The following is a 26,205-nucleotide window of genomic DNA, read 5'->3' on the forward strand; positions in this document are numbered from 1 at the left end:
CCTCAAGGATCTAGAACTAGAAATACCATATGACCCAGCCATCCCATTACTGGGTATACACCCAAAGGATTATAAATCATGCTGCTATAAAGACATATGCACACATATGTTTATTGTGGCACTATTCACAATAGCAAAGACTTGGAACAAACCCAAATGTCCATCAATGACAGACTGGATTAAGAAAATGTGGCACATATACACCATGGAATACTATGCAGCCATAAAAAAGGATGAGTTCATGTCCTTTGTAGGGACATGGATGCAGCTGAAAACCATCATTCTCAGAAAACCATCGCAAGAACAGAAAACCAAACACCGCATGTTCTCACTCATAGGTGGGAATTGAATAATGAGATCACTTGGACACAGGAAGGGGAATATCACACACCAGGGCTTGTTGTGGGGTGGTGGGAGCATGGAGGGATAGCATTAGGAGATATACCTAATGTAAATGACGAGTTAATGGGTGCAGCACACCAACATGGCACATGTACACATATGTAACAAACCTGCATGTTGTGCACATGTACCCTAGAACACAAAGTATAATAAAAAAAAAAAATTCCCCAAGATTCTCCAGTAATGGCCAGATTTTTGTTGTTGTTGTTGTTGTTTTCTTTTTCTTTTTTTTTTTTTTTTTTTGAGATGGAGTCTTGCTCTGTCATCCAGGTTGGAGTGCGGTGGCACAATCTCAGCTCACTGCAACCTTCACCTCCCAGGTTCAAGCAATTCTCCTGCCTCAGCCTCCTGAGTAGCTGGGATTACAGGCATGCACCACCATGCCCAGCTAATTTTTTTGTATTTTTAGTAGAGACAGGGTTTCACCATATTGGCCAGGCTGGTCTTGAACTTCTGACCTTGTGATCCACCCGCTTCAGCCTCCCAAAGTGCTGGGATTACAGGCGTGAGCCACCACGCCCTGCCCTGATTTTTATCTTAAGAAGATGAATTCCAAATTATTACCACTCTTGAAGATTTTTTAGATAGTATGTATTTATATTTTGGCTTCTGATCACGAGAAATGCAAACTACTGCCATCTAAGTTTCAAACAGTAGTACCACCTTACATTACAGTTAAAAAGTACATTTGCAAAATGTTTTACATAATAATGGCTTCCATTTCCTGGTCTTCTACTATGCACCAGGCATCATGCTAGGTGCTTCATAGGCATGATCTCAGATCAGTTCAACAATCTCACAAAGTTAATTCTATCATCTTGTTTCATAAATTTTTTTAAATGAGGTTCAGAAAGATTTAAAATTTTGTTCATGATCACTGAGCAAGTAGGTGCCAGCACTTGGATTCAATCCCAGGTCTGTCTGTTGACTTAAAAACCTACACAAAATTACCTTGTTTAATCATCATAACGCATCGGTGGAAAGACGTGTGCCTGATTATTCCCATTTGCCCAATAAAAAACAGAGAGGTTAATGATTTGCTCCACATCACAGAACGAATTAGCAGACAAGAAACTGCCTTCCCACTCTTCATTTCATGTTCTTTTCAGAGGACCAAATCACAGTTTACATGTTACATTCTAAAAGCTATACTAATGGCAGTTACATATTACTTATGGATAGGATAAAAATCTCCTGATTTCTGAGAATCTTAAACATTGTTATAAATACGGCTTAGCTTCAACATAGGTCTGGCACATTCCCGTTTGTTCCAGTCCACCCGTGAATCAGGTACCAGTTTCAACTCCCTTATTGGTTCCAGAATCCCCTCACAAATCCTATGAACAATGGTGCTGATAACATAAGGGCACAAGCACCCTCTCCTGGCCTTTATCCTGTCCTTAGCTGCCCTCACACCATCACCAGACAACCAGCAGCACACCCTGAGGAAGGGCACACATCATCTTACATGGGTCTTTTTTCCTTTATTTGTAAAATTATAAAGAGATTGTGTCATAAAAATCCAGCAAGAAGATCTCATCTCCCTGAGTTCCACTATTCGAAGTAGGATCCCAGAGGAGGGTATCATTTTATGTCCTGGCAAGAAAGTCTTCTCTTCTTGAAGCTGCCGACACTGTATCTTCAAACCTGTATTCCAGAAACTGTGTCTGTGATGTGTTGTGGCCAAGAAGTGATTCTCAAAAATAAAAAATAAAAATAAAAAAGTAGACATGGATACAGCTCTCCTGCAAGAGAAAGCAAACAGGCTTTATCACCTCATAAACATGTCTCACCAATCAATACCTATTTGCCCTCTTTTCTGAAGCAACTCTTCAGAGTCCACTTGAATTCTATCACTATGGATAATTCTTGAAATTGCATTTCTCCCTCCTAATGATCTTCGAACAAGGCAAGCACCTCATTTTATTAAGTCCAACTACCCAAAGGAGCTGGTTCAGAGAAGAGTTAAGATATAGCTAAAATTGAGGTCTTAATCATTCCAATGTGATAGAACTCTGCTATGCTGTCAAATCTCAACAAGCCTGATCTCCCAACCGCCAGTGGCAAGAACAGACAGATGTCAGGGTTATTTGTTTTATTCAAAAATGACAGGAAATCAAAAATCTATCAAAAGGATGTGTCAACAGCAACGCCACAAGCATATTGGTTAGTGAGATTTATGTGTCTCCATTTTGGCTCATGACAAAAATCACCTTCTAAGCTTTCTAATCTTCAAATGCCCACTTGGACATACAGGTCGGAGAGTTCTGTGAAGTATCTTTAATGTTAGGTACAATGTGGAATGTAGTCACTTCCTATGTGAATTTAAATTATGCAAATTTAAAATATGGTATGACATAAAAATATTAAATACTGTCTCCTTATGCACATTTCTGCAAATCCCACAAAACGTCTTTTAAGTATCAAAAATTGCAAAATTCCAAAGCTGGCAAATTGAGTAAATTATAAATAGCATCTACCCTACAGCCTCATCACAGTGCCACTTTATGTGCCAAACTAAATGCCTACATGTCTACTCCATTGTGTACGTGCATTGGAACTTTATGAGCAATTTTAGTGACCACTGTTGCTGGTATTTTAACTTTCTGTTATTATTTTAATACCTTTTTATGTCTTAATATAAAATCAGCCAAGTCTTCACAAAGTGTTATGTTAGAGCTAATGCAAGAAAAACAAACTGTCAAACTGTATTTTAAAAGGCCATTCACCAAAACACTCCTTGATGTCAATTTAGGATACTAACTCAGTAGGCAAAAATTTTCTTCAAGAACCAGACAGTAAATATTCTAGGCTTTGCAGCTGTAAGGTCACTGTTACAACTATTCAACTCTGAGTTGTAGCTTAGAACATACGAGCATAGTTGTGTTCCAATAAAACTTTATTTATAAAAGCAGGAAGCAGGATAAATTTGGTTTATAGGCTGTAGGTTTTTGGCCTCTACTTTATTATAGCTATAGAGCTAATTTCCCCCACTTCTTTTAATGTAGCATTTTACAACTCATGAAAACAATAGTACTCCCACCTACAACCATCCCCTCCATTTTCCATACAGATATTTCTGAGAAATTAAAAAGTTCCATTAAAATAGGCACATTTCAAACTTGAAAAACTCTGTAAGAATAGTCAAGAAAATGGGAAAAAAAGTAAAGGAATAAGCTGGCAGCATTCGATGCAACATCAAATTGTAGATTTATGTGGTAAGAGTACATACATACATATATATATATCCCCTACTTTACAGTTACTCCTCTGAGAAAACTGGTCATGAATTTTGAGACTTTGAATTATGTAAATCCTTCAGGAAATTTCATTGCATTGAATGCATTACATGCAACTGTCCTGTACTAAACTCCTAGTTATATTCAGACCTCGACCATTTCACTTAAGAGAGGAGAATAAGTTGCTTTTCACCAACAATACGATGCCCCAAGTTCATGGCTTAGCCCTCAACCACAGGGCAAAAAAACAAACAACAACAACAACAAAACACACCAGCCTGGGCAACATAGGGAGACTTCATCTCTACAAAAAAGGAAAAAATTAGCCAGGTGTGGTGGTACACGCCTATGGTCCCAGCTACTAAGGGGGCTGAGGTATGAGGATTGCTTGAGCCCCAGAGGTCAAGGCTGTAATGAGCCGTGATTGCGCTACTACACCCCAGCCTGGGCAACAGAACAGCGAGACCTTGTCTCAAAATAAAACAAAACAAAACACAGAACGTGGGTAACAAGACAATAGGTAATGCTGTAAACTTGTTTAATTTACTCATTTTCACTACCAACAATTTAAATCCAAATTGATTTAAAGTACAAGTTGATGTGAATCTCACCTCCCCTCTTTTCAACTACATTTTCTCGAGGGTGGAGCCTGGCCACATTTAAGCAACAAAAAAGGGGGCAAACAAGAAGCTGAGATGCTAAAATCAGGGAAAAGCCATACAAAGAATATCATTCTTCCTATTAATCAAAAGTTGACCGAATGCACGACAATAATATCTAACTCCTAACTCCTATTAGCTTTCTCAGTGCCCTGACATTTCATCTGTCTCTACCCAGAGATGTGAACTCATTTGAAACTGCCATTCTCAAAGTGTGGCCCCAGGACCAGGATCACCATCACCTGGAAAACTGTTAGAAACACAAATGCTCAGGCCCCATCTCAGACCTACTGAATCGTGACTTGGGGAGTGGGGCCCACCAATCTGTGTTAAATCCTCCAGATGACTCAGATGCTCAAGACAGTTTCAAAACCACTAATTTGAAGTTTGAAGACCAATAGGTGTATACGTTTCCCATGGAGATGGAGACCCCTCATTCCTTCATTTACCTTGGAGCTGACTCGAGATCCCACCCCCCAGAGTAAGATGGGATCTGTGTCTAAGCATGCAAGTGCAAGAGGTGCTTAGTGAGCCTCACAAATATACTAGCCGAGAAAAACAGGGAGATGTGGCCAAGTTGTTCTCTATAATTTTTTAAGGAACAGGGTGGGTGTAGGAGTAAACCATATTTAGATCCAATTCCAGCATTTTATGAGCACCTGCTGTGTGTATGCCTATGCTAAATGAAATTATCCTGTTTAGCTTTTCTAGTAATATAAGAATCTATTAATATGTATTAAGTAGACAGAGGTGTAATATTAATCAAAATGGAGTCCAACCTGCAAATAAGCAGAAAGACTTTACAATTCTCCAAATAATGTTCATTCACAGGTCTGGACAGCATGCTTTGTACGCCAAGGTGCTTGTATATGATGTTCCCTTTGCTTCTTATTGGTTAACTGCTCTCAAATTTTATTGTTTATCACAATTAGAATACCAGGTTGCTTACACAAGACCACATGTCTCGATTAAACCAACACAAGAAAATTTGAGGTAATTCTACATTACCCAAGGCAAAGTTTGTTTTATTCAAAGGTTTCAACTCTCAGATGTTAAAAACCTAAGGCTGGCTGGGCACGGTGGCTCACGCCTGTAATCCTAGCACTTTGAGAGGCTGAGGCGGGTGGATCACAAGGTCAGGAGTTCAAGACCAGCCTGGCCAACATGGTGAAACCCCTTCTCCACTAAAAATACAAAAATTAGCCAGGCATAGTGGTGCATACCTGTAGTTCCTGCTACTCAGGAGGCTGAGGCAGGAGAATCACTTGAACCCGGGAGGCAGAGGTGGCAGTGAGCTGAGGTCAGGCCACTGCACTCCAGCCTGGGCAACAGAGCAAGACTCCATCTCAAACAAACAAACAAACAAAAACAAAAAAAAACCTAAAGCCTATAAATTCTGTAAGATATAGATCTATCATACTCATTTATTTGGGGCTTTGATTCTCTCTTAAATAACTCTGTCCTGCCCTTTCCACTATAAAGACCATTCTCCCTGATTTAGACAACAGAAATTTAGGGGGTGGGGATAGGGAGTTGAGTAGTTCTGCAATCTCCCACTATCTGTTAACCCTGTACCATTTGCCCTAGATGTGACACGTGCTTCAGCATGAGTGCTGTCTTCCTTCCATCCTCTGCCCATGGCAGACACTGTTAACCATCAAGGCGCTCTTACCCAGAGCCTGGGAATTACTCTCAAGACCTCAGAATCCCTTTCAATAGCATTTCAGGCAGCTACCCACAATCAGTGGAAATACAGATGACTAATAAGAGATATTTGTTTCACTGGCCAATCAACACGCCCCTTCCTTGTTTCTCTTCGTGCTCCAATTACACTTTTAAAGCCTTCCTTTGATTATTTTCAGAACAAAAACATTAAGCTTCAGTTAATCTGAGCTGCAGTCTTTACAAATCTATGACAGCTTGAGGCTCTCAATCATGGTAGATTGTGCAACAGTTTTAACAATTTGAATAGAGTTGTAACCCAGCATGTAATACAAAACTGCTCTGAAAATCAAAGGACCAAGTAAATAAAAGTACTGAAGAGATAAAACACCTGTGAAATAGTATTCTGTGCATATAACTGGGAAATGTGCAGCGTGAATAGCCCAGGGAGGCTGCTTTCGAATACCAGGCTGATAAGCATGAAAACATGGCCTGCGTAAATAATTCTGACTTTGCTTTTGGTACTCACTGATGATTCTTTATTCAGCTACGGGGGCACCACACTGTTCCTTTAGCAGCATCTCCATGATTCTAATTCCCTATAGAAAGAAGGAAAACAAAATTAAAATGCCCTATTTCACAGACAAGTACTTTTACATTTATCACAACCTTTTCCCTTCAAAGAATCCAGGTCATGGCCATAGATTCATTTCAAAAAAGTAGGCTCATAGCCACACCTGACATTTTTATAATATTTTACTCAGCAATTTCACATACATTATCTCCGCATTTGCTCAGAACCACTCAGCGACGTAGGCAGAACAGAGCTTACGATCTCCATTTTAAACATAGGAAAACAGCCCAAGAGTAGTTAAATAACTTCTTGAAAGTGGCCCCGCCAGAGCTAGAATGATAATGGCAGTAGTTAATATTCATTGAACATTTACAAATATGCTAGATTCACTGCTGGGGTTTTATGTGCATTACCTGGGGGTAGCGAGTGCTATGGTGTACCACTGAGATCCCTCCCAGAACTAAAGCACTCCTTCCCTTTCCACCAACACTGTAGGCTGCAGCTGGCACACAGACAACCTCAGTCAAAGGGAACTGCCTTACCTGAAGTCATGTCCCTCCAGGTGCAGCCTACAACATTGGATGACTGGTAGGTACAGGGGTATAAAGACCTGGCCCCTTCCCTTAATTTGGGACAACTCTGGGGAACATCCAACCCTCAAAGCTCCCCAAGGGATCAGCTAAGACCTTTGTTTCAAGTGCATTGCAGTTCAAAAATCCCTTCCCATACCCCATGACAAGAGTTGTTCCTGAGTGCGCTCTCCAATACCCCCTGCAGGCAAATCTCAAATTGAGTCTGTGTCCCAAGAGCTGACATAGGACACCTTAATACACATAAAACCGCCAAATAATTCTTACCCACATTTTACTGATGAGGAAACAGAAACTCAAAGAGGTTTAAATAATTTGCCCGAAGTTACACAACTATTAAGTAATAGAGCCAGGGAAAGAGCATAGGCACCCTCTTCCTTTTCAAAGGCATCCGTGAGCCTTCTTGCAATGTTCATTCTGCTACTGTCCATACCCACCTGTCTACTCAGTATCCTGTCCAGAAAAATTCTACCTTGGAAGAAAGAAGAAAGCAGAAATTCCTGTCCTTCTTAAAGGACAAGTTTTACAGACCAGAGGATAAACCTTCAAGTGGGAAGAGAGGGTTATGATGCAATTTACAAAGTGGGGACTCCAGGACATCAAGGTTGGATCCATGGGAAAGGGAGCTGCTATTTTCAGAGACCTGAACCTGAGAATTATTGCAGAGAATCATGATAAGGGGAACTTAAAATACAGATCCCCAGGCCCCTCCCAGGAAAATTCTGATTTAATGGGACTCAAGCAGGCACCACAGCTCTATGCCCTTAACAGGCACCCATAATTCATCTTATGATTAGGCAGGGCTGTGAACATCAAGTGGTCCCACAGGAAAAAGGCAGAGATTTCCCACTTGGGATCTGAGACCAGGGATGGGGACAGAGGGTAATCAAAGGCATCACTAGAGAAGACAATAACATATATTTAACACCAAAGTAGACTAAACTAAAGTTAGTATTTCCTTGAGGATTCAGAAGGTCCTTCAGATTCTGCCTGGCCATCACCACAAATACTACCATTATCTTGGAAGGAAAAAGTATTACTGGATCTTGAGAGAATGCTGAGTAGTAAGGAGTGTTTGCTAAACCAAAGCAGTAAACCACAGGACCAGGAGCACCACTGTCAGAGGTAGGAGACCTGAGTTCTAGTCACAACTCCACCAGTCATTCCGCTGGGTACCTTAGGCTGATCACTTTTACCAAGGAGTAACATAGACCACAGAGGTCAGGGCACTGAGAGGCAGATGGGATTAGTGCTTTCTATACCCAGCTGCACTCTAGCCTTACTAGGAAAGTCAAAAAAGAAAACAGATTCCCAAGAGTCTACCCAAGAGTGTGTTTGACTCAGTCAGAAATTTCAAGGTTCAGGCCTGAGTCTGTATGTGTATGACATACCTCATGTTGATAAGGACAGGTGGCAGGAAAATACTGGGTAGAAAACGGCAGTCCCAGTGAGGGCCATACCCTCAAGCCTAGACCTGTGGCCCAAAGTGAGAACATGCATTCCTGTTTTCCCACATGAATGTTGCCTTTTCCAAAACCACCCTGGCCCACCCCACCCCCCATCCTGTACCCATAAAAACCCCAGGCCCCACCGGTGTAGTGGCAGAGTGGCAGAGGAGAGAGGAGAAGAAGCAGCTGGATATCAAAGAGAAGCAGCTTGATTTCAGAGGGATGGCTTGATGGCAGGACCTCGGAGAATTCAGCCAGGGACAGCCAAACTCCAGGGGAAGACCATCTTTCCACTCCATCCCCTTTCCAGCTCTCCATCCTGCTAAGAGCCACTTCCACTGCTCAGTAAAATCCTCCACATTCACCACACTTCAATTCGTTCATGCTACCTGATTATTCTTGGACGCAGGACAAGGACCCGGGTGTGAGTGCAAAAGGCTGTCACACTGACCCTCCACTGAGCTGTTTAACACTTAAGCCATCCATGAATGACAAAGCTAAAAGAGCACACTATAACACACACCCCCTGGGGTTCTGGGGGTCACAGGCAACCTCTAGATGCTGCCACAGGCCCGCACAGAGTTCTGCTCCTGCTGGTTGCCTAGAAGCACTCATCCTGCACCTGCTCACCTGCACGCTCCCCCTCTTGCAAGGGGTTGAGAGCTGTTTGCTGACTAAATGAGCCAACCCCTTCATAAGTCATGGGAAGGGGTCAGGGAACTATCCCATTTCAATGTGATTCTGAAACACAATCAGTTCATTTACTTGAATTTGTAAATAGCAACTTTACACCATCTCTTCCAACTCTGACAGTCTTGGAATTGATGAAATAGGTTATCCTTCATCATTTCTGAAGATATAGTATATACTGCACTCTTAAGAGGTACCTGCCATTTAAAGAATTAGGGGAGGCTGGGCACGGTGGCTCATGCCTGTAAACCCAGCCCTTTGGGAGGCCGAGGCAGGCAGATCACGAGGTCAAGAGATTGAGACCATCCTGGCCAACATGGTGAAACCCCGTCTCTACTAAAAAATACCAAATATTAGCCAGGCACGGTGGCAGGCCTGTAGTCCTAGCTACTCAGGAGTCTGAGGCAGGAGAAAGGTGTGAACCCAGGAGGTGGAGCTTAAGCGAGCCAAGATTGTGCCATTGCACTGCAGCCTGGGTGACAGAGCGAGACTCTGTCTCAAAAAAAAAAAAAAAAATCTATTTATTTATATATTCGTTCATTCATTCATTTTAGCCCTAGGAAAAAAAAATGCTTGGCTGGGCATGGAGGCTCATGCCTGTAATCCCAGCACTTTGGGAGGCTGAGGCGGGTGGATCACTTGAGGTTAGGAGTTTGAGATCAGCCTGCCCAAAACAGTGAAACCCTGTCTCTACTAAAAATACAAAAATTAGCCCGATGTGGTGGTGCACACCTGTAGTCCCAGCTACTCGGGAGGCTGAGGCAGGAGAATTGCTTGAACCCAGAAGGCAAAGGTTGCAGTAAGCCAAGATCACACTACTGTACTCCAGCCTGATGACAGAGTGAGACTCCATTAAAAAAAAAAAAAAAAAAGAATTAGGGGAAAGGGGATTGGGGCCAAGGGATGAAACAACCAGTGAAATGAAATTTAACTAAATTCTTAACAGAAAACTTGAATTGTGCCCCTTTTTGTTCTCATTCCCTTAACAACAGATCCAGTTAACAAATATATACTATGCACCTACTACGTGCACTGGAGATTAAATGGTGAATGCACAAGATAGTTCCTGCCTTCATGGAGTTTACAGTCTAGTAGATTCCAGAAAATTTTCATTCCCTTGTTTCACTTTTTTATTCTAACAAATCTCTGGACAATAATTAAATGTCTTCTTTCTGTTTTCAGGAAGAATAAAAACTATCACATTAATTCTCTTTCAAGCTTATTTTTGCAGAGTAGATGCATAAATCCAGACAGGATGACTTTGAAATAAGAAAAGCACACTCCTTCCTTAGGAGGTAAGAACCTGCAAACTTTCCCATCCATCTAAATTAAGACCTCCACCACTTATTGAACTGAACACTAATTGACATAAGCAAAGACTGAGGTTTTCCTTGGGAATTGAAAGATGTTATTTATTGAATCAATTATGTTCACAGGGTGTCAGTTGATTTTTCTTTTCCTTTTCCCCCCCTTTCTTATACCACTTTAGTCTTTTTAAGCAGAACAGTTAGAAACGGAACATGGAGAATGGGGGCAGAGAGAGAGAGGCCAATAAAATGAATAAAAGAGAAAAAAAAAACCCTAACAGGGAAGCTAAACCATGATTTAGCACCTCTCTTTGGTAAAGAAGGACCAAATCAAAGCCCAATCGATAGAGTTCTTTCAAATAAAGTTCCAACGCTTAAATCTCAACCCCCAGGAGATCAGGCTTAAAGGGGCTAAATTTACACCACTTATCACACAATGATGCCTGAAATGCAGAACAAACATTAAGTGGATCTACCTTTATAGATAAGGCTTAAAAGCTTTTTGGACTGACAAACCATAAACCAGCTTGATTTTATTATTTCTTTCCCCTCTGAGATTTTTTTCTCTATTACAAGGCTATCTTTCTCTATTTGCCAATGTACAGATAAGTGAGCTATCTCGCAGGTTTATTTCCCTAATACCAGAGCTGTGCTGGCCAAATGTATCCCCACAAAGGAGACTCAGAGTCTTTCAGATTCAAAATACTTCATGAATTCTCCACTCTAAGAGTCTCTGAGAAATAGCTGATTATTACTAAAAACACAAAACTTGTCTTAAGAGGAGCAGGAATAAGTTGAAACTAAAGGTGGCTAAATTCCAACAGTATATTTATTTTGTTATAAAACTGATCCGTCCTTGAGAAGCTCTGATTTATGTAGGAGGCTTGGAAGAGAGTAATATTAGACCGAATAAAAATTTTCTAAAGCAGTTCTCAAAAGGTACATCCACAGGGAGCTCTTAACAAAAGAGAATTGCTCACTTAATTATCAGTGATAAAAGAATGGTGCTAAAGACCCTCACTGGAAATAATGCTTTCTTGTGGGTCATGTCTTTGGAGTAAATACCATGAACTGATGCGCCCACTGTGTGTAAGGAAGGGCAGGGAAGCTATGTGGAACAGGGATGCAGATAAGACAAGATGCCTCTACACAAGGGGCCATTGGCCTCTTCAGAGGAATTAAAAATAACTGAAAGACAGACAGCCTCTGAGAAACACTATGACTTTTAAAAGAAAATAGTACAGTAATGTGCTGCTTGATGATGTTTCAGTCAATGACAGATAATATATATGATGGTGGTCCCACAGGACTGTACAGGAGCTGAAAACATCCTATCACCTGATGACTTTGTAGCTGTCATAGCATCATAGCCCAACACATTCCTCATGTACTTGTGGTGGCATTGGTGTAAACAAACCTACTGCACTGCCAGTTGTATAAAAGTATAGCACATACAATTATAATATAATAATACTTGATAATGATGATAAATGACTATACTACTGGTTTATGTATTTATTATGTTGTACTTTTTATTATTTTAGAATGTACTTCTTCTTATGAAAAAAAATTAACTATAGGGCCAGTCATAGCGGCACTTTGGGAGAGACTGAGGTGGGAGGATTGCTTAAGGTCAGGAGTTCGAGACCAGCCTTGGAAACATACTAAGCCCCCTTCTCTACAAAAAAAAAAAAAAAAGAAAATTAATTAGCCAGGTGCAGTGACATGAGCCTGTAGTCTTACCTACTTAGGATCACTTGAGTTCAAGAGTTTGAGGCTGCAGTGAACTATGATTATGCCACTGAACTACAGCCTGGGCAACAAAGTGAGAGACCCTGTCTCTGAAAAAAAGTTAACTGTAAAACAGCCTCAGGCAGGTCGTTCAGGAGGTATTCCAGAAGAAGACATTGTTATCACAGCAGATGACAGCTCCATGTTACTGCCCCTGAAGACTTTCCAATGGGACAAGATGTGAAGGTGAAAGACAATGAAATTGATGATACTGATTCTGTGTAGGCCTAGGCTAATGCATGAATTTGTGCCTTTGCTTTTAACAAAAAAGTTTAAAAAGTAAAAATTAAAATTAAAAATTTTAAAAATAGAAAAAGTTTCTAGAATAAGGATATAAAGAAAAAATACTTTTGCATATCTGTACAATGTGTTCGCGTTTTAAGCCAAGGGTTATAACAAAATAGTCAAAAAGTTAAAATTCAAAATTTTATAGAGTAAAAAATGTTAAAGCAAGCTAAGGTTATTTTGTTATTGAAGAAACAAAAGTATTTGTTTATAAATGTAGTGTAGCCTAAGTGCAAAGGGTTTATAAATCTGCAGTAATGCACAGTAATGTCCTATGCCTTTCTACTCACCACTTACTGACTTGCCCACCCAGAGCAACTTCCAATCCTGTAAGCTTCATTCACAGTAAGTATCCTATACAGATGTACCCTTTTACCCTTTTTCTTAAATCTTTTATACCATATGTTTACTGTACCGTTTCCTATATTTAGCTCTGTTTGGATACACAAATAGTTATCATTGTGTTATAATTGCCTACAGTACTCAGTACAGTGAGTACAGATTTATAGCCTAGGAGCAATTGGCTGTACCATATAGCCTGGGTATGTTGTACAACTGGCTGTACCATATAGCCTGGGTATGTTGTACAATTGGCTGTACCATATAGCCTGGGTATGTTGTACAATTGGCTGTACCATATAGCCTGGGTATGTTGTACAATTGGCTGTACCATATAGCCTGGGTATGTTGTAGGCTCTACCATCTAGGTTTGTGGAAGTACACTCTATAAGGTTTGTACAATGACAAAATCATCTAATAATACATTTCTCAGAATGTATCCCTGTTGCTAAGTGACTGTATAATGGAAGAAAGGAAGTAGAAACTAATATTGCAGGAAGGAAGGACTTGCAGAAGCCACCTGAAGAAGAGGGATTTGAGTAAGACCCAAAGTCTAGTCATGAGTGTGACACACAGAGATAAAGGGAAAGACCAAGCAGAAGGAGGCTTAAGAAAACGGATGGGAGTGGCCATGTACGGTGGCTCACACCTGTAATTCCAGCACTTTGGGAGGCTGAGGCAGGCAGATCACCTGAGGTCGGGAGTTCAACACCAGCCTGACCAACATGGAGAAACTCCATCTCTACTAAAAATACAAAATTAGCCGGGCGTGGTGACGCATGCCTGTAATCCTAGCTACTTGGGAGGTTGAGGCAGGAGAATTGCTTGAACCTGGGAGGCGAAGATTGCAGTGATCACACCACTGCACTCCAGCCTGGGCAACAAGAGCAAGACTCCATCTCAAAAAAAAAAAAGAAAAAGAAAATGGATGGGAGTGGGAACTGCATGGAAGGGAGGAAGAGAGGAAGGGAGGAAAGGAGGAAGGGATCTGCATCCAGTTTTCTCATCAAAAGGTAAGAGAAATACTGCATGAAATTTCTCCACGAAGAGATCTTCTACCACTATAAAGCAACTTTTATGCAACTTTTAATCTGATGCTGTCTAATTCTTTTAGCCATAGAACTTTATCTAGAAAGTGGAATAACACCTAATAATAATCTAAAATAAACAGCTAAAATTCATTGGCACATACTGTGTGCCAAGCACTTTGCCTGCAATCACTTATTTTACCCTCCCATCTCCTTTTTATTTATTTATTTTTTTGATGAGACCAAGGCTCAGAGAAATTAAACAACCTGTCCAAAATCACACAGTAACTAAACCTCAATTTGACAGGAGGCAATCCGGCTCAAGAATCCAGGATCCTGAATCTTACTACACTGTGGGGATGGGAAGTTTAAATGAGAATGCAAAACTGAAAACCCCACTACACTGCTGGAACTAGTCTGTGTTGTGCTGCTGTAACAGAATACTATAGGCTGAGTGATTTGTAAACAAAAAAAAAGTTTATTTGGCTTATGGTGCTGGAGGCTGGGAAGTCTAAGATCGAGGGAGTGTATCTGGCGAGGGCCTTCTTGCTGTGTTGTAACATGGCAGAAGGCACCACTTGGCAAGAGAGCAGGTACAAGAAACCAAGAGATTGAACTCACAGTTTCAAGTCCTTTTATAATCGGCATGAATCCATTCAAAAGGGTGGAGCCCTCACTAGCTAAACACTTATTAGGTCACCTCCAACACTGTTGCACCAAGGATTAAGTTTCCAACACATTCTTTGGGGGGACACATTCAAACCATAGCAGGTATATAGCAAGAGTTTTTTTTCCTTTCTTTATTGGCTGTATTCAAAGAACCTAATAAGTAAATCAGGTATTTTAATCCTGCTCCCAAACAAAATAACATGAATCTTAATATATGAATCAATATCTAACCCCATCTACAAACTGTTTTAAAGACAATATTTTTCAATTAGAAATAGCCTGATAAAATGTATGGCTTCAATATAATTTTCTCATAGTAGCTAATAAACTCTTGAGTAAGATTCATTTTTATTTTTGTAAGTAACCCAAAATCTTTAGGTATAACTGTAGAACATTAAACTGATACAATAATTCAGATGTCTTTGCTTCACATTATAAAGCTTTCTCTGTCCTTAAAGAGAATATTTAATTCTCACAATTTATAATGGAAAAGAATATATCCCCAAATAATAAAGTCTAAAAATTGGAAAGTGACCTTATATTTTCTAGTCCAGATACGAAACTCTAAGCAAAGTATCAAGGCCACTGCACTCCAGCCTGGGCTACAGAGCGAGACTCCGTCTCAAAAAAAAAAAAAAAAAAGAATCAAAACTGGTCTATCGGATTTAAAGAGATTTCCTGCAATCAAATATCGGAACGAAAGATCGATTACCAAATCATTTCCATGTTGCTGATTTTCAAATAAACCCTAACCTAACATGAAGATTTAAGTCACTGGCGTTTTTCTACTTTACACAGTTACTTCCACCACCTTCCAATGTGACTCAATTAATCTATTTTCATTTTGAATTTTTAAAAAATTGACCTGTATATAATTTGATTTTTCCTCACTTGTACTGCATGCAAAATATGGCCTCTCCCCCAGTGCCATGCCCATCTGTGACATTTATAACAGTTGATCATCTGTTACCTGCTGGAAACCTCCATTCATGGGAAGCATACTGTTCCTTAGTCCATCTGTGCTTAATTACGAGACAGTGCTTCCTCACATTGAAGAGTAAGGAACTGTTTTAGTGGCTGGCACCAGAGCATTCCAGCACCAACTCCTATACTCTCAACTGTGCCAAAGTAAAAAGCAACAAGGTTCCTATTATTTGCCTTTTATCAGCCATTTTTTCACTGTTCATCAGACTTAAGCTCAGTCATAATTTTCCCTTTTTCTTCCCTATTCTGAGGTAAAGTGGTTAGCAGCATGTTGTACATTTTATCAACAAATTGTCTTTAACAGACTAAACGAATCCAACTGATGCTAAGCTGCCCAGATAATTCTGCTTTTATCTTGTATCTTTACCCTTCTCCTTCCCCACAGGTTCATGCAATTCTGTGACTTCTGCAAGTCAATGATCTTCTTTACATAAAAGGTTGGTCTACTATATCTTTAATTCAGGTGTTTCCTTTCAACAAAACAGAATTTTTCAAAGCCATATTTCAGTCAAAAACTGATCTCACCAAACCTCAATATTTAATCTAATGATAATTTATTATGGGCTTACTGTATGCTGAGATTTTACCTACATTATCTCATTTAACCGTCTCAATAGTCTTGTGAGGTAAGACAGTTCTGCTGTCACCATTTCCAGGTAAGAAAACTCAGCCTCAGAGAGGTAAATGACTTGTTGAACAAGTCATGTAGCTAGCAAGTGGCAGACCTAGGATTTAAATCTGGATTTCTCCACCTCATTCCACAATGAGTGCTTACTTACCTCACTGAATGTGTTTCTGTGCCTGAAAATGGGTGGAGGGAAGAGAGTAAGTAGGCTTCCCTGCAGGATCACTCGTGAAGATTAAATGAGGCAACATATAAAGCTACTGGTACACAACAGACTTTTGTTAACCATTACCTCCCATTCTTCCTGTGTCCTAAAAAGTAGCTACTGATTTATGTATGGACTCTATCTGACTAGGGGCCCCTTATAATGGGACTCCCACAGTGTGGCACCTCCCCACATTCAGCTAGAGGCTGGTGACCTATAGGAAATACCAGCAGGGGCTCACCTCACGCTTGTTCACATTTTCCTTGCCCTTCACATCACCTCTAAGAGTCACTAACACTTCTGTTTCACACTACTAGGCCCAGCAGGGTAAACCAGGTTTCCTCAGGTCATAGTGGTCATCAGAGACAGAACTAGAATCCAGTTCCAGGGAAAGAACTAATTAGCAAGCAGGCTAAGGCCTCTATCTACGAGTCTGCACTGAGTACATTATATGCCTTCACCCTCACATCCCACCTACAAGTCAGTTACATAAGAAAAATGGAGTTCAGTTAGGTTAAAAAAGGTAACCAAAGACACTCAATTAATAAGTGACAAAATCAGGCCAGGTGCAGTGGCTGATGCCTATAAACCCAGCATGTTGGGGGCTGAGGTGGGTGCATCACTTGAGGTCAGGAGTTTGAGACTAGCCTGGCCAACATGGTGAAACTCTATCTCCACAAAAAATACACTTAGCCGGGCATGGTGATGTGCACCCGTGGCCCCAGTTAGTCAGGAGGCTGAGGTTGGAGAATCACTTGAACCTGGGAGGTGGAGGTTGCAGTGAGCCGAAATCAAGCCACTGCACTCCAGCCTGAGCAACAGAATGACACTCCATCTCAAACAACAACAACAACAAAAAGTAGTATAATCCAGCTTCACACCCTGATTTTTGTGACTCTGAGTCTTCTGTATACTATCTCCTTGAAAAGGTGTGTTTATAGGGTTTTCTCAAATTACCAAAAAAATGACATGTCAGCTTAGGCACATTCCTTCCTACAATCGAAAAATCATTTCCATCTATATCTGTGTGGTTTTAATTTTATTAACATAGAAGAGGCAGTGGACATAGAGTTCTTGAAATTACCGTAAGAAAAAAAGCACCTCCCAATGTATCCAAGTGAATTTTGTTTTCTGCTGACACTAAGTGAAGCTCCCTCGTGCACTCTGGAGAAGCCAGAAGAGAAACATTCCACAGGGAAGCATTTCTGCTTTAACACAATATTTGCCTATTAGAATTCCATTGTGTAATGCCAACATGGAGGGCCCTTCACTTCCCACTAAAAGCCTTTCCGTACTGAATACGGTCATCATTTCTTGGGGACAAAACCCGCAGTGGGTGAATGAAGTACAAGGTTAGCCAGAGTGCTGTCATTAACAAGAGCAACATAAATATGATAGCTTGACTTCACTCCTCATCCTTTGCATTACCTGTGGAGTGAAGGAACAGCAAATCCATGGCAAGTTTAGGAAGTGACATTTGTGTTTTAATTCCACACATTTAACACTACAAATTAAAAAAAGTAATCAGAAAAAAAAGCTACATACAGGAAAGCTACTAAATGATTAAAAAATAAAATCTCTATAAGCAGATAATAGCCTAAAAATAAACCATCTGCTGTTTCTAAGTCAACTATTTGCAAAGAAAAAAAGTGTCTGCAGTGCTTATAAATAGTCACCCCTTTTCTGTAGTTTTGTTTTCCACAGTTTCAGTTACCCACAGTCAACTGTGGTCCGAAAATATTAAGTGGAAGGTTCCAGAAATAAAAAATCCATAAGTTTTTAAGTGCATGACATTCTGAGAAGTGTGATGAAATCTTCTGTCCTGGCATATGAATAATTTCTTTGTCCAGCATATCCACACTGTAGACACTACTGGCCCATTAGTCACTCTGTAGCCCTCTCAGCTATCAGATCAACTGTTGCAGTATCACTGTGCCTGTGTTCAAGTAACCCTTATTTTACTTCATAAGGGCTCCAAAGTGCAAAAGTAGTGATGCTGGCAATTCAGATATGTTGAAGAGAAGCCACAACGTGTTTCCTGTAAGTGAAAAGGTGAAAGTTCTCAAATGAAGAAATTTAAAAAATCATATGCTGAGGTTGCTAAGATCTATGGTAAGAACAAGTCTTCCATCCATGAAACTGTGAAGAAGGAAAAAGAAATTTGTACATAGTGTATGTAGAGTTTCGTACTATCCACGGTTTCAGGCATCCACTGGGGGTCTTGGAACATATCCACCAAAGGTAAGAGGGACTACTTTATATACAAAGGCTCTTTAAAGCTCCCAAACCCTGTAATAAACTGGTAAGGAGAAGGAGACACTGAAGAAATAGATGTAATAATGTTCATATGTCTTAAAAGTTGCTCTACGATTTCAGTTGCTAACTAAGTGGGGAGTGTTCTTGGTTAATCCCTAGGATATTCTTTGTATGATTTGGTTGAGTTATCCCTGCATGGATTAGTATCTCCCACGTGGATGATGTTCCAAATCTACCATCGGTCTTTAATGTTAAACAATCTAATAAAATTCTTCCTTTCAATAAAAAAATTAAGGCTTGTACTTTAAAAAAATTCACAAATCCTTCAGTTGGTCAACTGCAAGGGTGGGATTGCTTTAAAAAACCAAGTGCTGTAAGCAATTCTGGCTCTCGTTTGGAGACTGATGCAAAATTCCCAAGACTGAGGGACAGCTCTGATTCACATCTTATATGGAATTTGGCCAACAAATTCAGGTTCTCGAGAAAACAGTTTGTTACAGTGGATGAAGTAAAGAAGTGAGCTGCTGGAAAAGTAAAATTAGGAGGAATTTCCTTTTTTGTTTTAAAGATGGGGTCTCACACTCTATCACCCAGGCTGAAGTGCAGCAGTGCAATCACAGCTCACAGAAGCCTTGAACTCCTGGGCTCAAGCAATCCTCCCACCTCAGCCTCTTGAGTAGGTGGGATTACAGGCATGCATGAGCCATGGCACCTAGCATGAGAGGAAATTTTCAGTACCTTAAAGTCATGCAGCCTAGTAATTATGTGCTCAGTCTTAGTCCCACTGTCTAGTTTAAATCTGGATTCTACCACTCACCACCTGTGTGATGTTGGGCAAGTCAACTCACTTCTCTATGCCTCCTCATCTATAAAACGGTAATGATAGTGATGGCAGCAGCTGCTGCAAATGGCGCGCCACTGCCATCACTGCTGGCTGCAACAGGGAGGCACAGCCAGGGCTGTACGCTCCATGAGGCTGGCAGGAGCCCCACCTGTCTGGGTGCAGCTACAGCTGCCCAAACTGCAGCTGCAGACCCAGGCCTCCTGCTCCTTGGAGCAGGCAGAAACTCTGCCCCCATGGGCACAGCTGCAACCACCCAAAGCGTGCTGCAAACCAAGGCATCCCTATACTCTTGGGGGCCAGGAGGCGGGAAGGGCCCCCGTGCATTTGCAGGCTTGGAAGTGCCTGTCCCTGCTGCTTGGCTTCTCTCAGCTGTCAGGACCTGCTCCAATCTCAGAGCAACATCAGGGCCGAACCTGAACGCCATGAATGGCAGCAGGAGGCAGACAGGTTCCTGGACGGAAGGGAGCAGGTGTCCGATGAAGCTCCATCTTCAGGCCAGGGAGGGTCTGAAGGCTGAGGGCGGGGTTGCCAGTTCCACCAGAGTGGGAATTTGTGGGCCTTTTCTGGGCCTGCCTGTGGCCACCCATGGACTAACCAGTGCACACTTTCTCCCCTCTGAGGCCCATAAAAGACCCAGGCTCAATCAGAGCTGAGCAGATGTTGGGACAACCAGCCATAGAGAAGAGCTACCCACTCCAGGGCCTCCTCTCTGCTGAGAGATGTAGAAATAGGAGTATCAGCTGCAGAGGGGAGCAACCCACTCCAGAGCCTCCTCTCTGCTGAGAGCTACAGGGACGACTGGACGATCTGCCTGCAGAGAGGAGCTTCCCACTCCAGGTTCTCCACTCTGCTAGGGACTGAACACTCTGTGGGACACCCTGGCTGTGGAAAGGGGCTACACACTGTGAGTTCCCTCTAAGCCGTTCTATCACTCAGTAAAGCTCCTTTTTGACTTATTCACCCTCCACTTGTCTGTGTATCTCATTCTCCCTGATCACAGAACAAGAACTCAGTACCCACCAAGCTGAAACAGTTAAAACATAAACAGTGCCAACCGGGGAAGCTGTTTGTGCCTGGCCCAGCCACAGCTTTGCAGAGAACTGGCACCCATGCCAGCACCTAGAACTGCCTGCCCCATGGCAGCAGCTGGTGTGTCCAACTGCTTAGTGGCTGTACTCCATGCCTGCTCACACACCCCTCGCTGCTCCACGCCTGATTCGCAGTCTCCCTTGGAGGCGTGGAAGCCAGGGCAGTAATGTGAACTGAGCACAGCCTGCCAGGCCAAGTGGGTGGAATGAGCCCAGCAGGCCCAAGCAAAACTCAGGCAAAGGTGTCACCAGCCACAGGTTTCCAGCCAGAAAAGTGATACCCCAAAGATCCTGTAACAATAGTACTCACCATAGTGAATTGTATGGTGGATGCTAAGCAAATTGGATGAGGTAATACATGCAACATACTCAGGATGATTGATGCCCGGGGCATAGAAAATACTCAAAAAATATTACCTGTTGCTGTTACCTTTCTGATTACCCTTGTGTCATATAGAAAGCACCTCTGCTTGTAAGAGTGTTGTTAAAAGATAATAGAATGAAAACATAAAGCCTAACCACTTTTGGAAAATAATATTATAATATGTTCATTTGTCCATTAATTCAAGAAATATTTATTGAGCATTGATGATGTGCTAGGTACTAAGGATAAAGTGGTAAGCCTTAAACAGAAGCCTATCTTTCAGTGAGAGAGAGAAAAAAACACATTCAAAGGATCAAGAAAGTAGTCACATACAGTTAAGAGTGCTTCAGGCAATCTTTTCTAAGGTAATGGTACAAAAATATGAAAGGTTATATGTATATAAAGTTGTTTCACATGGTGTCATTTATAATGGTAAAAGTGAAAATAACCTGAATGCTCAATACTAAAGGGTGATATAAATTATTATATAACTATTTAACGAAATATTATATAATTATTAAAATGAATTTCAAGTTTATGTAGTTACTGTGAACGGCATTTATTACAAAATATTACTTGAAAAAGCAAGAAATGAAATTGTACTAACACTGTTTAATTATGACTGTGTTTAAAATTTGCATATGAGACTAGAAGGAAATATGCCAATTTGGGTCAAAATGAAAAGATAACAGTTATCATTTATAAAGTATTTATTGTGTGCCAGAGTATTTTAAGTACTTGTTTATAATATCTCCTTCACTCTCATACTCATAAGATAGACAGTATTATTCATATTTCACCCAGAGAGAGGTTAAGTTCATCCATACTCTATGAGGCAGGGCACTCCGATTTAAATCCACATTGGGTTGATTCCAAAGACAGGCTCATCATAACCACTAAACATTTGTTTATAATGTCATAATGGGAAAAATAAGTTATTGTTTTTAACTATCTTGTATTTTGCTTTTAAAGTAATGTTAATAACAACTAGCTTGAGCCCAGGAGTTTGAGACCAGCCTGGGCAACATGGTGAGACCTCGTCTCTTAAGACAACAATGGGGGGCCGGGTGTGCTGGCTCACTCCCATAATCCCAGCACTTTGGGAGGCCGAAGCAGGTGGATCACTTGAGGTCAGGAGTTCGAGACCAGCCTGAGCAACATGGTGAGACCTCATCTCTTAAAACAACAACAGGGGCCGGGCGTGCTGGCTCACTCCTGTGATCCCAGCACTTTGGGAGGCCAAAGCAAGTGGATCACCTGAGGTCAGGAGTTCAAGACCAGCCCTGGCAACATGGTGAGACCTCGTCTCTTAAGACAACAACGGGGGCCGGGCATGCTGGCTCACTCCCGTAATCCCAGCACTCTGGGAGGCCGAAGCAGGTGGATCACCTGAGGTCAGGAGTTCGAGACCAGCCTGGGCAACATGGTGAGACTTCGTCTCTTAAAACAACAATGGGGGCCAGGCATGCTGGCTCACTCCCGTAATCCCAGCACTTTGGGAGGCCGAAGCAAAGGAGTTACTTAACTTTCAAAAAGCCATCATTTTCCTTTGGAAATTCAGAGACGGTGAGCTGGAATCTAAGGAAAGAAGCTAGCCAAGGAAAAAGGAGTCAAATCCCATACAGCAAATGGAATTCAAAAAAACTGAAAGTGACAAAGAAACGTCACTCGAACAAACCCAGCTTCACTAGACACAATGCTTCCTTTTTCCCTAACAACAGGCAGACACTGCAGCCTCCTCCCCACCACCTTCCTGGGTCACTGCCTGCTGCCCATTATGGGTGGGTACAACCAAAGGGGCCTTTCGGGGAGGATGAAATTCTATCTTAGAGTGGGGAGGCGGGATGAGAAATCACCACAGACAAAGGGAGGGAGAAGGCTCCAGGGGAACAGCTGGATACCTCAGAGAGCTCAAGGAGCATTGAAGTAGCATGCTGCAGGGCTTAAGGACACAGCTGTTGCTAAACTAGTAGATGTAGCCTTAAATGAAATCACCTTTACAATTCAAGGAGCTCTACCCAGAATTCTGTATTAGTCCCTCAGCTGATATGTCTGAATGACATTTTCCTGGTCTTTTTGGTCAAATTAAAAGGTTTAATTTAACACAAAGAGCCTAGAAAAGTCCAAGCCCAAGGTGTAAGTAATGATGCCTTTGATTTACAACAGATGTGTTCCTAGAGGCACTTAGTCCACACAATGTGCAGATGCAGCCCCTATATTTATATTTTTATATATGTATGTATATATATGCTATACACACACACACACACACATACACACACACCCAAATACACAATTTGTTTTGGTATTTCAATGCAGCCTGGCCAGAGCTGTTGCAGCTTTCAATTCTATGCCTGCCTTAGGTTTATATGAGGTACATGAAGATTTATAGTGGCCACAAATTCCTATTTTCTCATTGTCTTTGTCTTTGTCTTTGAATTTAGCACAAACGAGTGAGATAACAGGTTCAGAAAACTAATAGATTGGTTGGAAATCCCAACCAATATTGGAAGAATAGTAGAGAGAACACAGCTCCCAAATCTCTTTGGAGACATTAGAGGAACTAATGGGTGTGAGAGTAGAGGAACACTAAGAAAGCAGGTATCATATTAAGTGTTTTGAAGATGAGAACATTTTTCCCTATAGTCTAACAAGTATCTACTTCAATGTCATATGTACACCCAGTGCTCATGGAGACAAGTCATGCATTTGTCTTGTCTCCTTCACCTGAACTCTTTGGGACTCTGACCTCCCTGTGAGGGAATCAAAGTGAATGGCAGTTGAGAGGATGGGCTCTGAGGTCAGACCACCTGGATTCAAATTCCAGCTCTGCCACTTACTGGCTGATGACTTTGTGCATGGAATTGAACCTTTGTGCGCCTGTATTTCTTCATCTGTAAAACAGAAAAGTGGGAGTAACCACAGTCTCTCTTCCAGAAGGTAACTGGGAAAACTAAATGTTCATAGAACAATGTAGCACTTGGCTCATGGTAAACACTCAATAATTACAGCTACTCTTATATCTGGTCTTCCCCAAAGTTTCCAAAGGCTGTGTTTATAGAAGGCATAGATTAAATATAAGCCAACATATTTATGTGAATCAAATTATAAAATGAAATTGTAATAACCCTACCACATGCTTACCATGCCTTCTGCTAATTAGCATTTTATAAAATTATATTTCTTATTTTTAAATATTTTATTGCCATCTCAACCCTTGACTACAAACTTGCTAAATGAATTACCTCTGATGCTCTTAGAGCCCTAGTTAGCTTAAACTACTGCATTTTGATGCAGGGTTTAAAGACTACTTGTGAGACAGAAAAATCTTGGTCAGACATTGAAGGAAGGGAGAGAAAAAAAATTTTTTAAGTCATACAATGGCCTAATTGAAAATGACCTACCCAGTTCAGTCTGATTTTATGGAAAATGTTAGTGAACCTCAGAGCAAGTAGTCCAAGCAACACAGCCCTTAGAGAGCCGCCAAGACAGGGCCAGAGCCCAGGTCTCCTGACTCCTGGCTGGGTTGACAGGCTCCCCACCACACTGTGTGGAGAGGCACTTTCTCCCATCACTATGCACCAACACATCTGGAGCTCAGGAAACCACTTACTGTCATTTCAGGCAAGAGCTTGACTTCTGAGATTTCATCTAGTTTCATAGAAGGTAACGTCCCAGAATTTCAGCTGGTAAATCAACCAGGAATTCCCAAAAGCTTTACCACTGAGCAAAGTCTATTACAACGAGGATGAATTCAAATGAGCCATCAAGGGATTGTGGATTCCCAGGTTTCACAGTCAAGGTAAAGGCATTGATTTAAACTCAGCAGAAGGAACAAAAAACTGTATCATTCACAGAATACTCATTTCCATGAAGCTGTTTTCCCTGCAAAAGCTATGTTTCATCAGACGAAAACTCTAGAGGTAACAGTAGTAGCAGGGCTGATGGGGAGGGAGATGTGTAAGAAGACAGCAGCTACTATGATTTACCTGGTCTAGAAATAAACTGTTAAAAATCAGAATTCTTGGTAATATTCTCAGGACAGCTAATGAATAAATATCAACTAAATCAATCTATCTGAGCACTCAAGGGTGGGATTAAAAAGTATCAACAGAGGTAAATTTGAACTGGGAAATAAACCCTCTGGAACAGGGAAAAAAACATTTCATCAGTTTTTTCATGTGGGTCAAGTAACAAAGAATCTTGAAAGGATTCACATGAACAAGCAGGAAATGCAAGTCTCCAATATACAGTCAGTATACTATCACACCCTGTTCTTCTATCACACTGGTGACTTCTCCTTATTCTTTCCAATGACAGTTTTATTTGCTCTTTTCCTCTATCTCAGAATTATTGAATTTTGAAATGTCCACTGCTTTTCAGAGTTGCGACTACCCCTGTATGTAACTTACCCTGAACAGCAAGTTCACAGATAAAGATTTGAGCACCTCAGAGCAATTGGTCCAAGGTAGGATGTATGAAAGGCTTGGAGCTGGGGCATGGTGGCTCACACCTGTAATCCCAGCATTTTGGGAGGCCGAGGTGGGCAGATCACTTGAGGCCATAGGTCCGAGACCTGCCTGGCCAATATGGCAAAACCTGGTCTTTACTAAAAACACAAAAAAATTAGCCAGGCATGGTGGTACATGCCTGTAGTCTCAGTTACTTGGGAGGCTGAGGCACAAGAATTGTTTGAACCTGAAAGGCGGAGGTTGTGGTGAGCTAAAAAAGAACAAGGAAAAAAAAAGAAAAAGAAAAAGAAAAGGAAAAGGGAAAGGGAAAGGAAAGGAAAGGAAAGGAAAGGAAAGGAAAGGAAAGGAAAGGAAAGGAAAGGAAAGGAAAGGAAAAGAAAGGAAAGGAAAGGAAAGGAAAGGAAAGAAAAAAATTAATGGAGGGAAACAAAGATCAAACAACTAGTTAATGGTAGAATCATTAACTTTCAGTAGCCTTCAAAGTAGATATCAGAAGACAAGACCTTACAGTTTTGTTTTCTTCTCAACAATTTTATGAAGTGAGATTAGCCTAATTTCTTAATGATAAATGAAAGTTCTAAGAAGTCCTTCATTCAAGTTATACAGCAAGAATATGGATGATACCCAGCGCCAAATTTGCAGAATTCTCTTGGGAGAAAATCTAGCAATAAGCATGAAAGGTCT

The 26,205-nt window shown here is 41.2% G+C and overlaps 1 protein-coding gene across 3 annotated transcripts in view; it reads right to left on the bottom strand.

The window, feature by feature from the left end:
* Positions 1-1,508: 1,508 nt before the first annotated feature.
* Positions 1,509-26,205, bottom strand: part of PRELID2 (PRELI domain containing 2) — an 88,879-nt gene continuing 64,182 nt past the window's right edge. For all 3 annotated transcript variants that reach the window (XM_025388222.1, XM_025388221.1, XM_025388220.1), the window contains 2 exons: positions 6,492-6,561; positions 1,509-2,147 (listed from right to left, as the gene is read on the bottom strand). In XM_025388222.1, the coding sequence (XP_025244007.1) occupies positions 6,502-6,561 (60 nt within the window). In that variant the 3' untranslated portion in view covers positions 1,509-2,147; positions 6,492-6,501. The remainder of the gene's footprint in view (positions 2,148-6,491; positions 6,562-26,205) is intronic.

This window comes from Theropithecus gelada, chromosome 6 (genome assembly GCF_003255815.1).
Source record: "Theropithecus gelada isolate Dixy chromosome 6, Tgel_1.0, whole genome shotgun sequence".
NCBI classification, from domain to species: domain Eukaryota; kingdom Metazoa; phylum Chordata; class Mammalia; order Primates; family Cercopithecidae; genus Theropithecus; species Theropithecus gelada.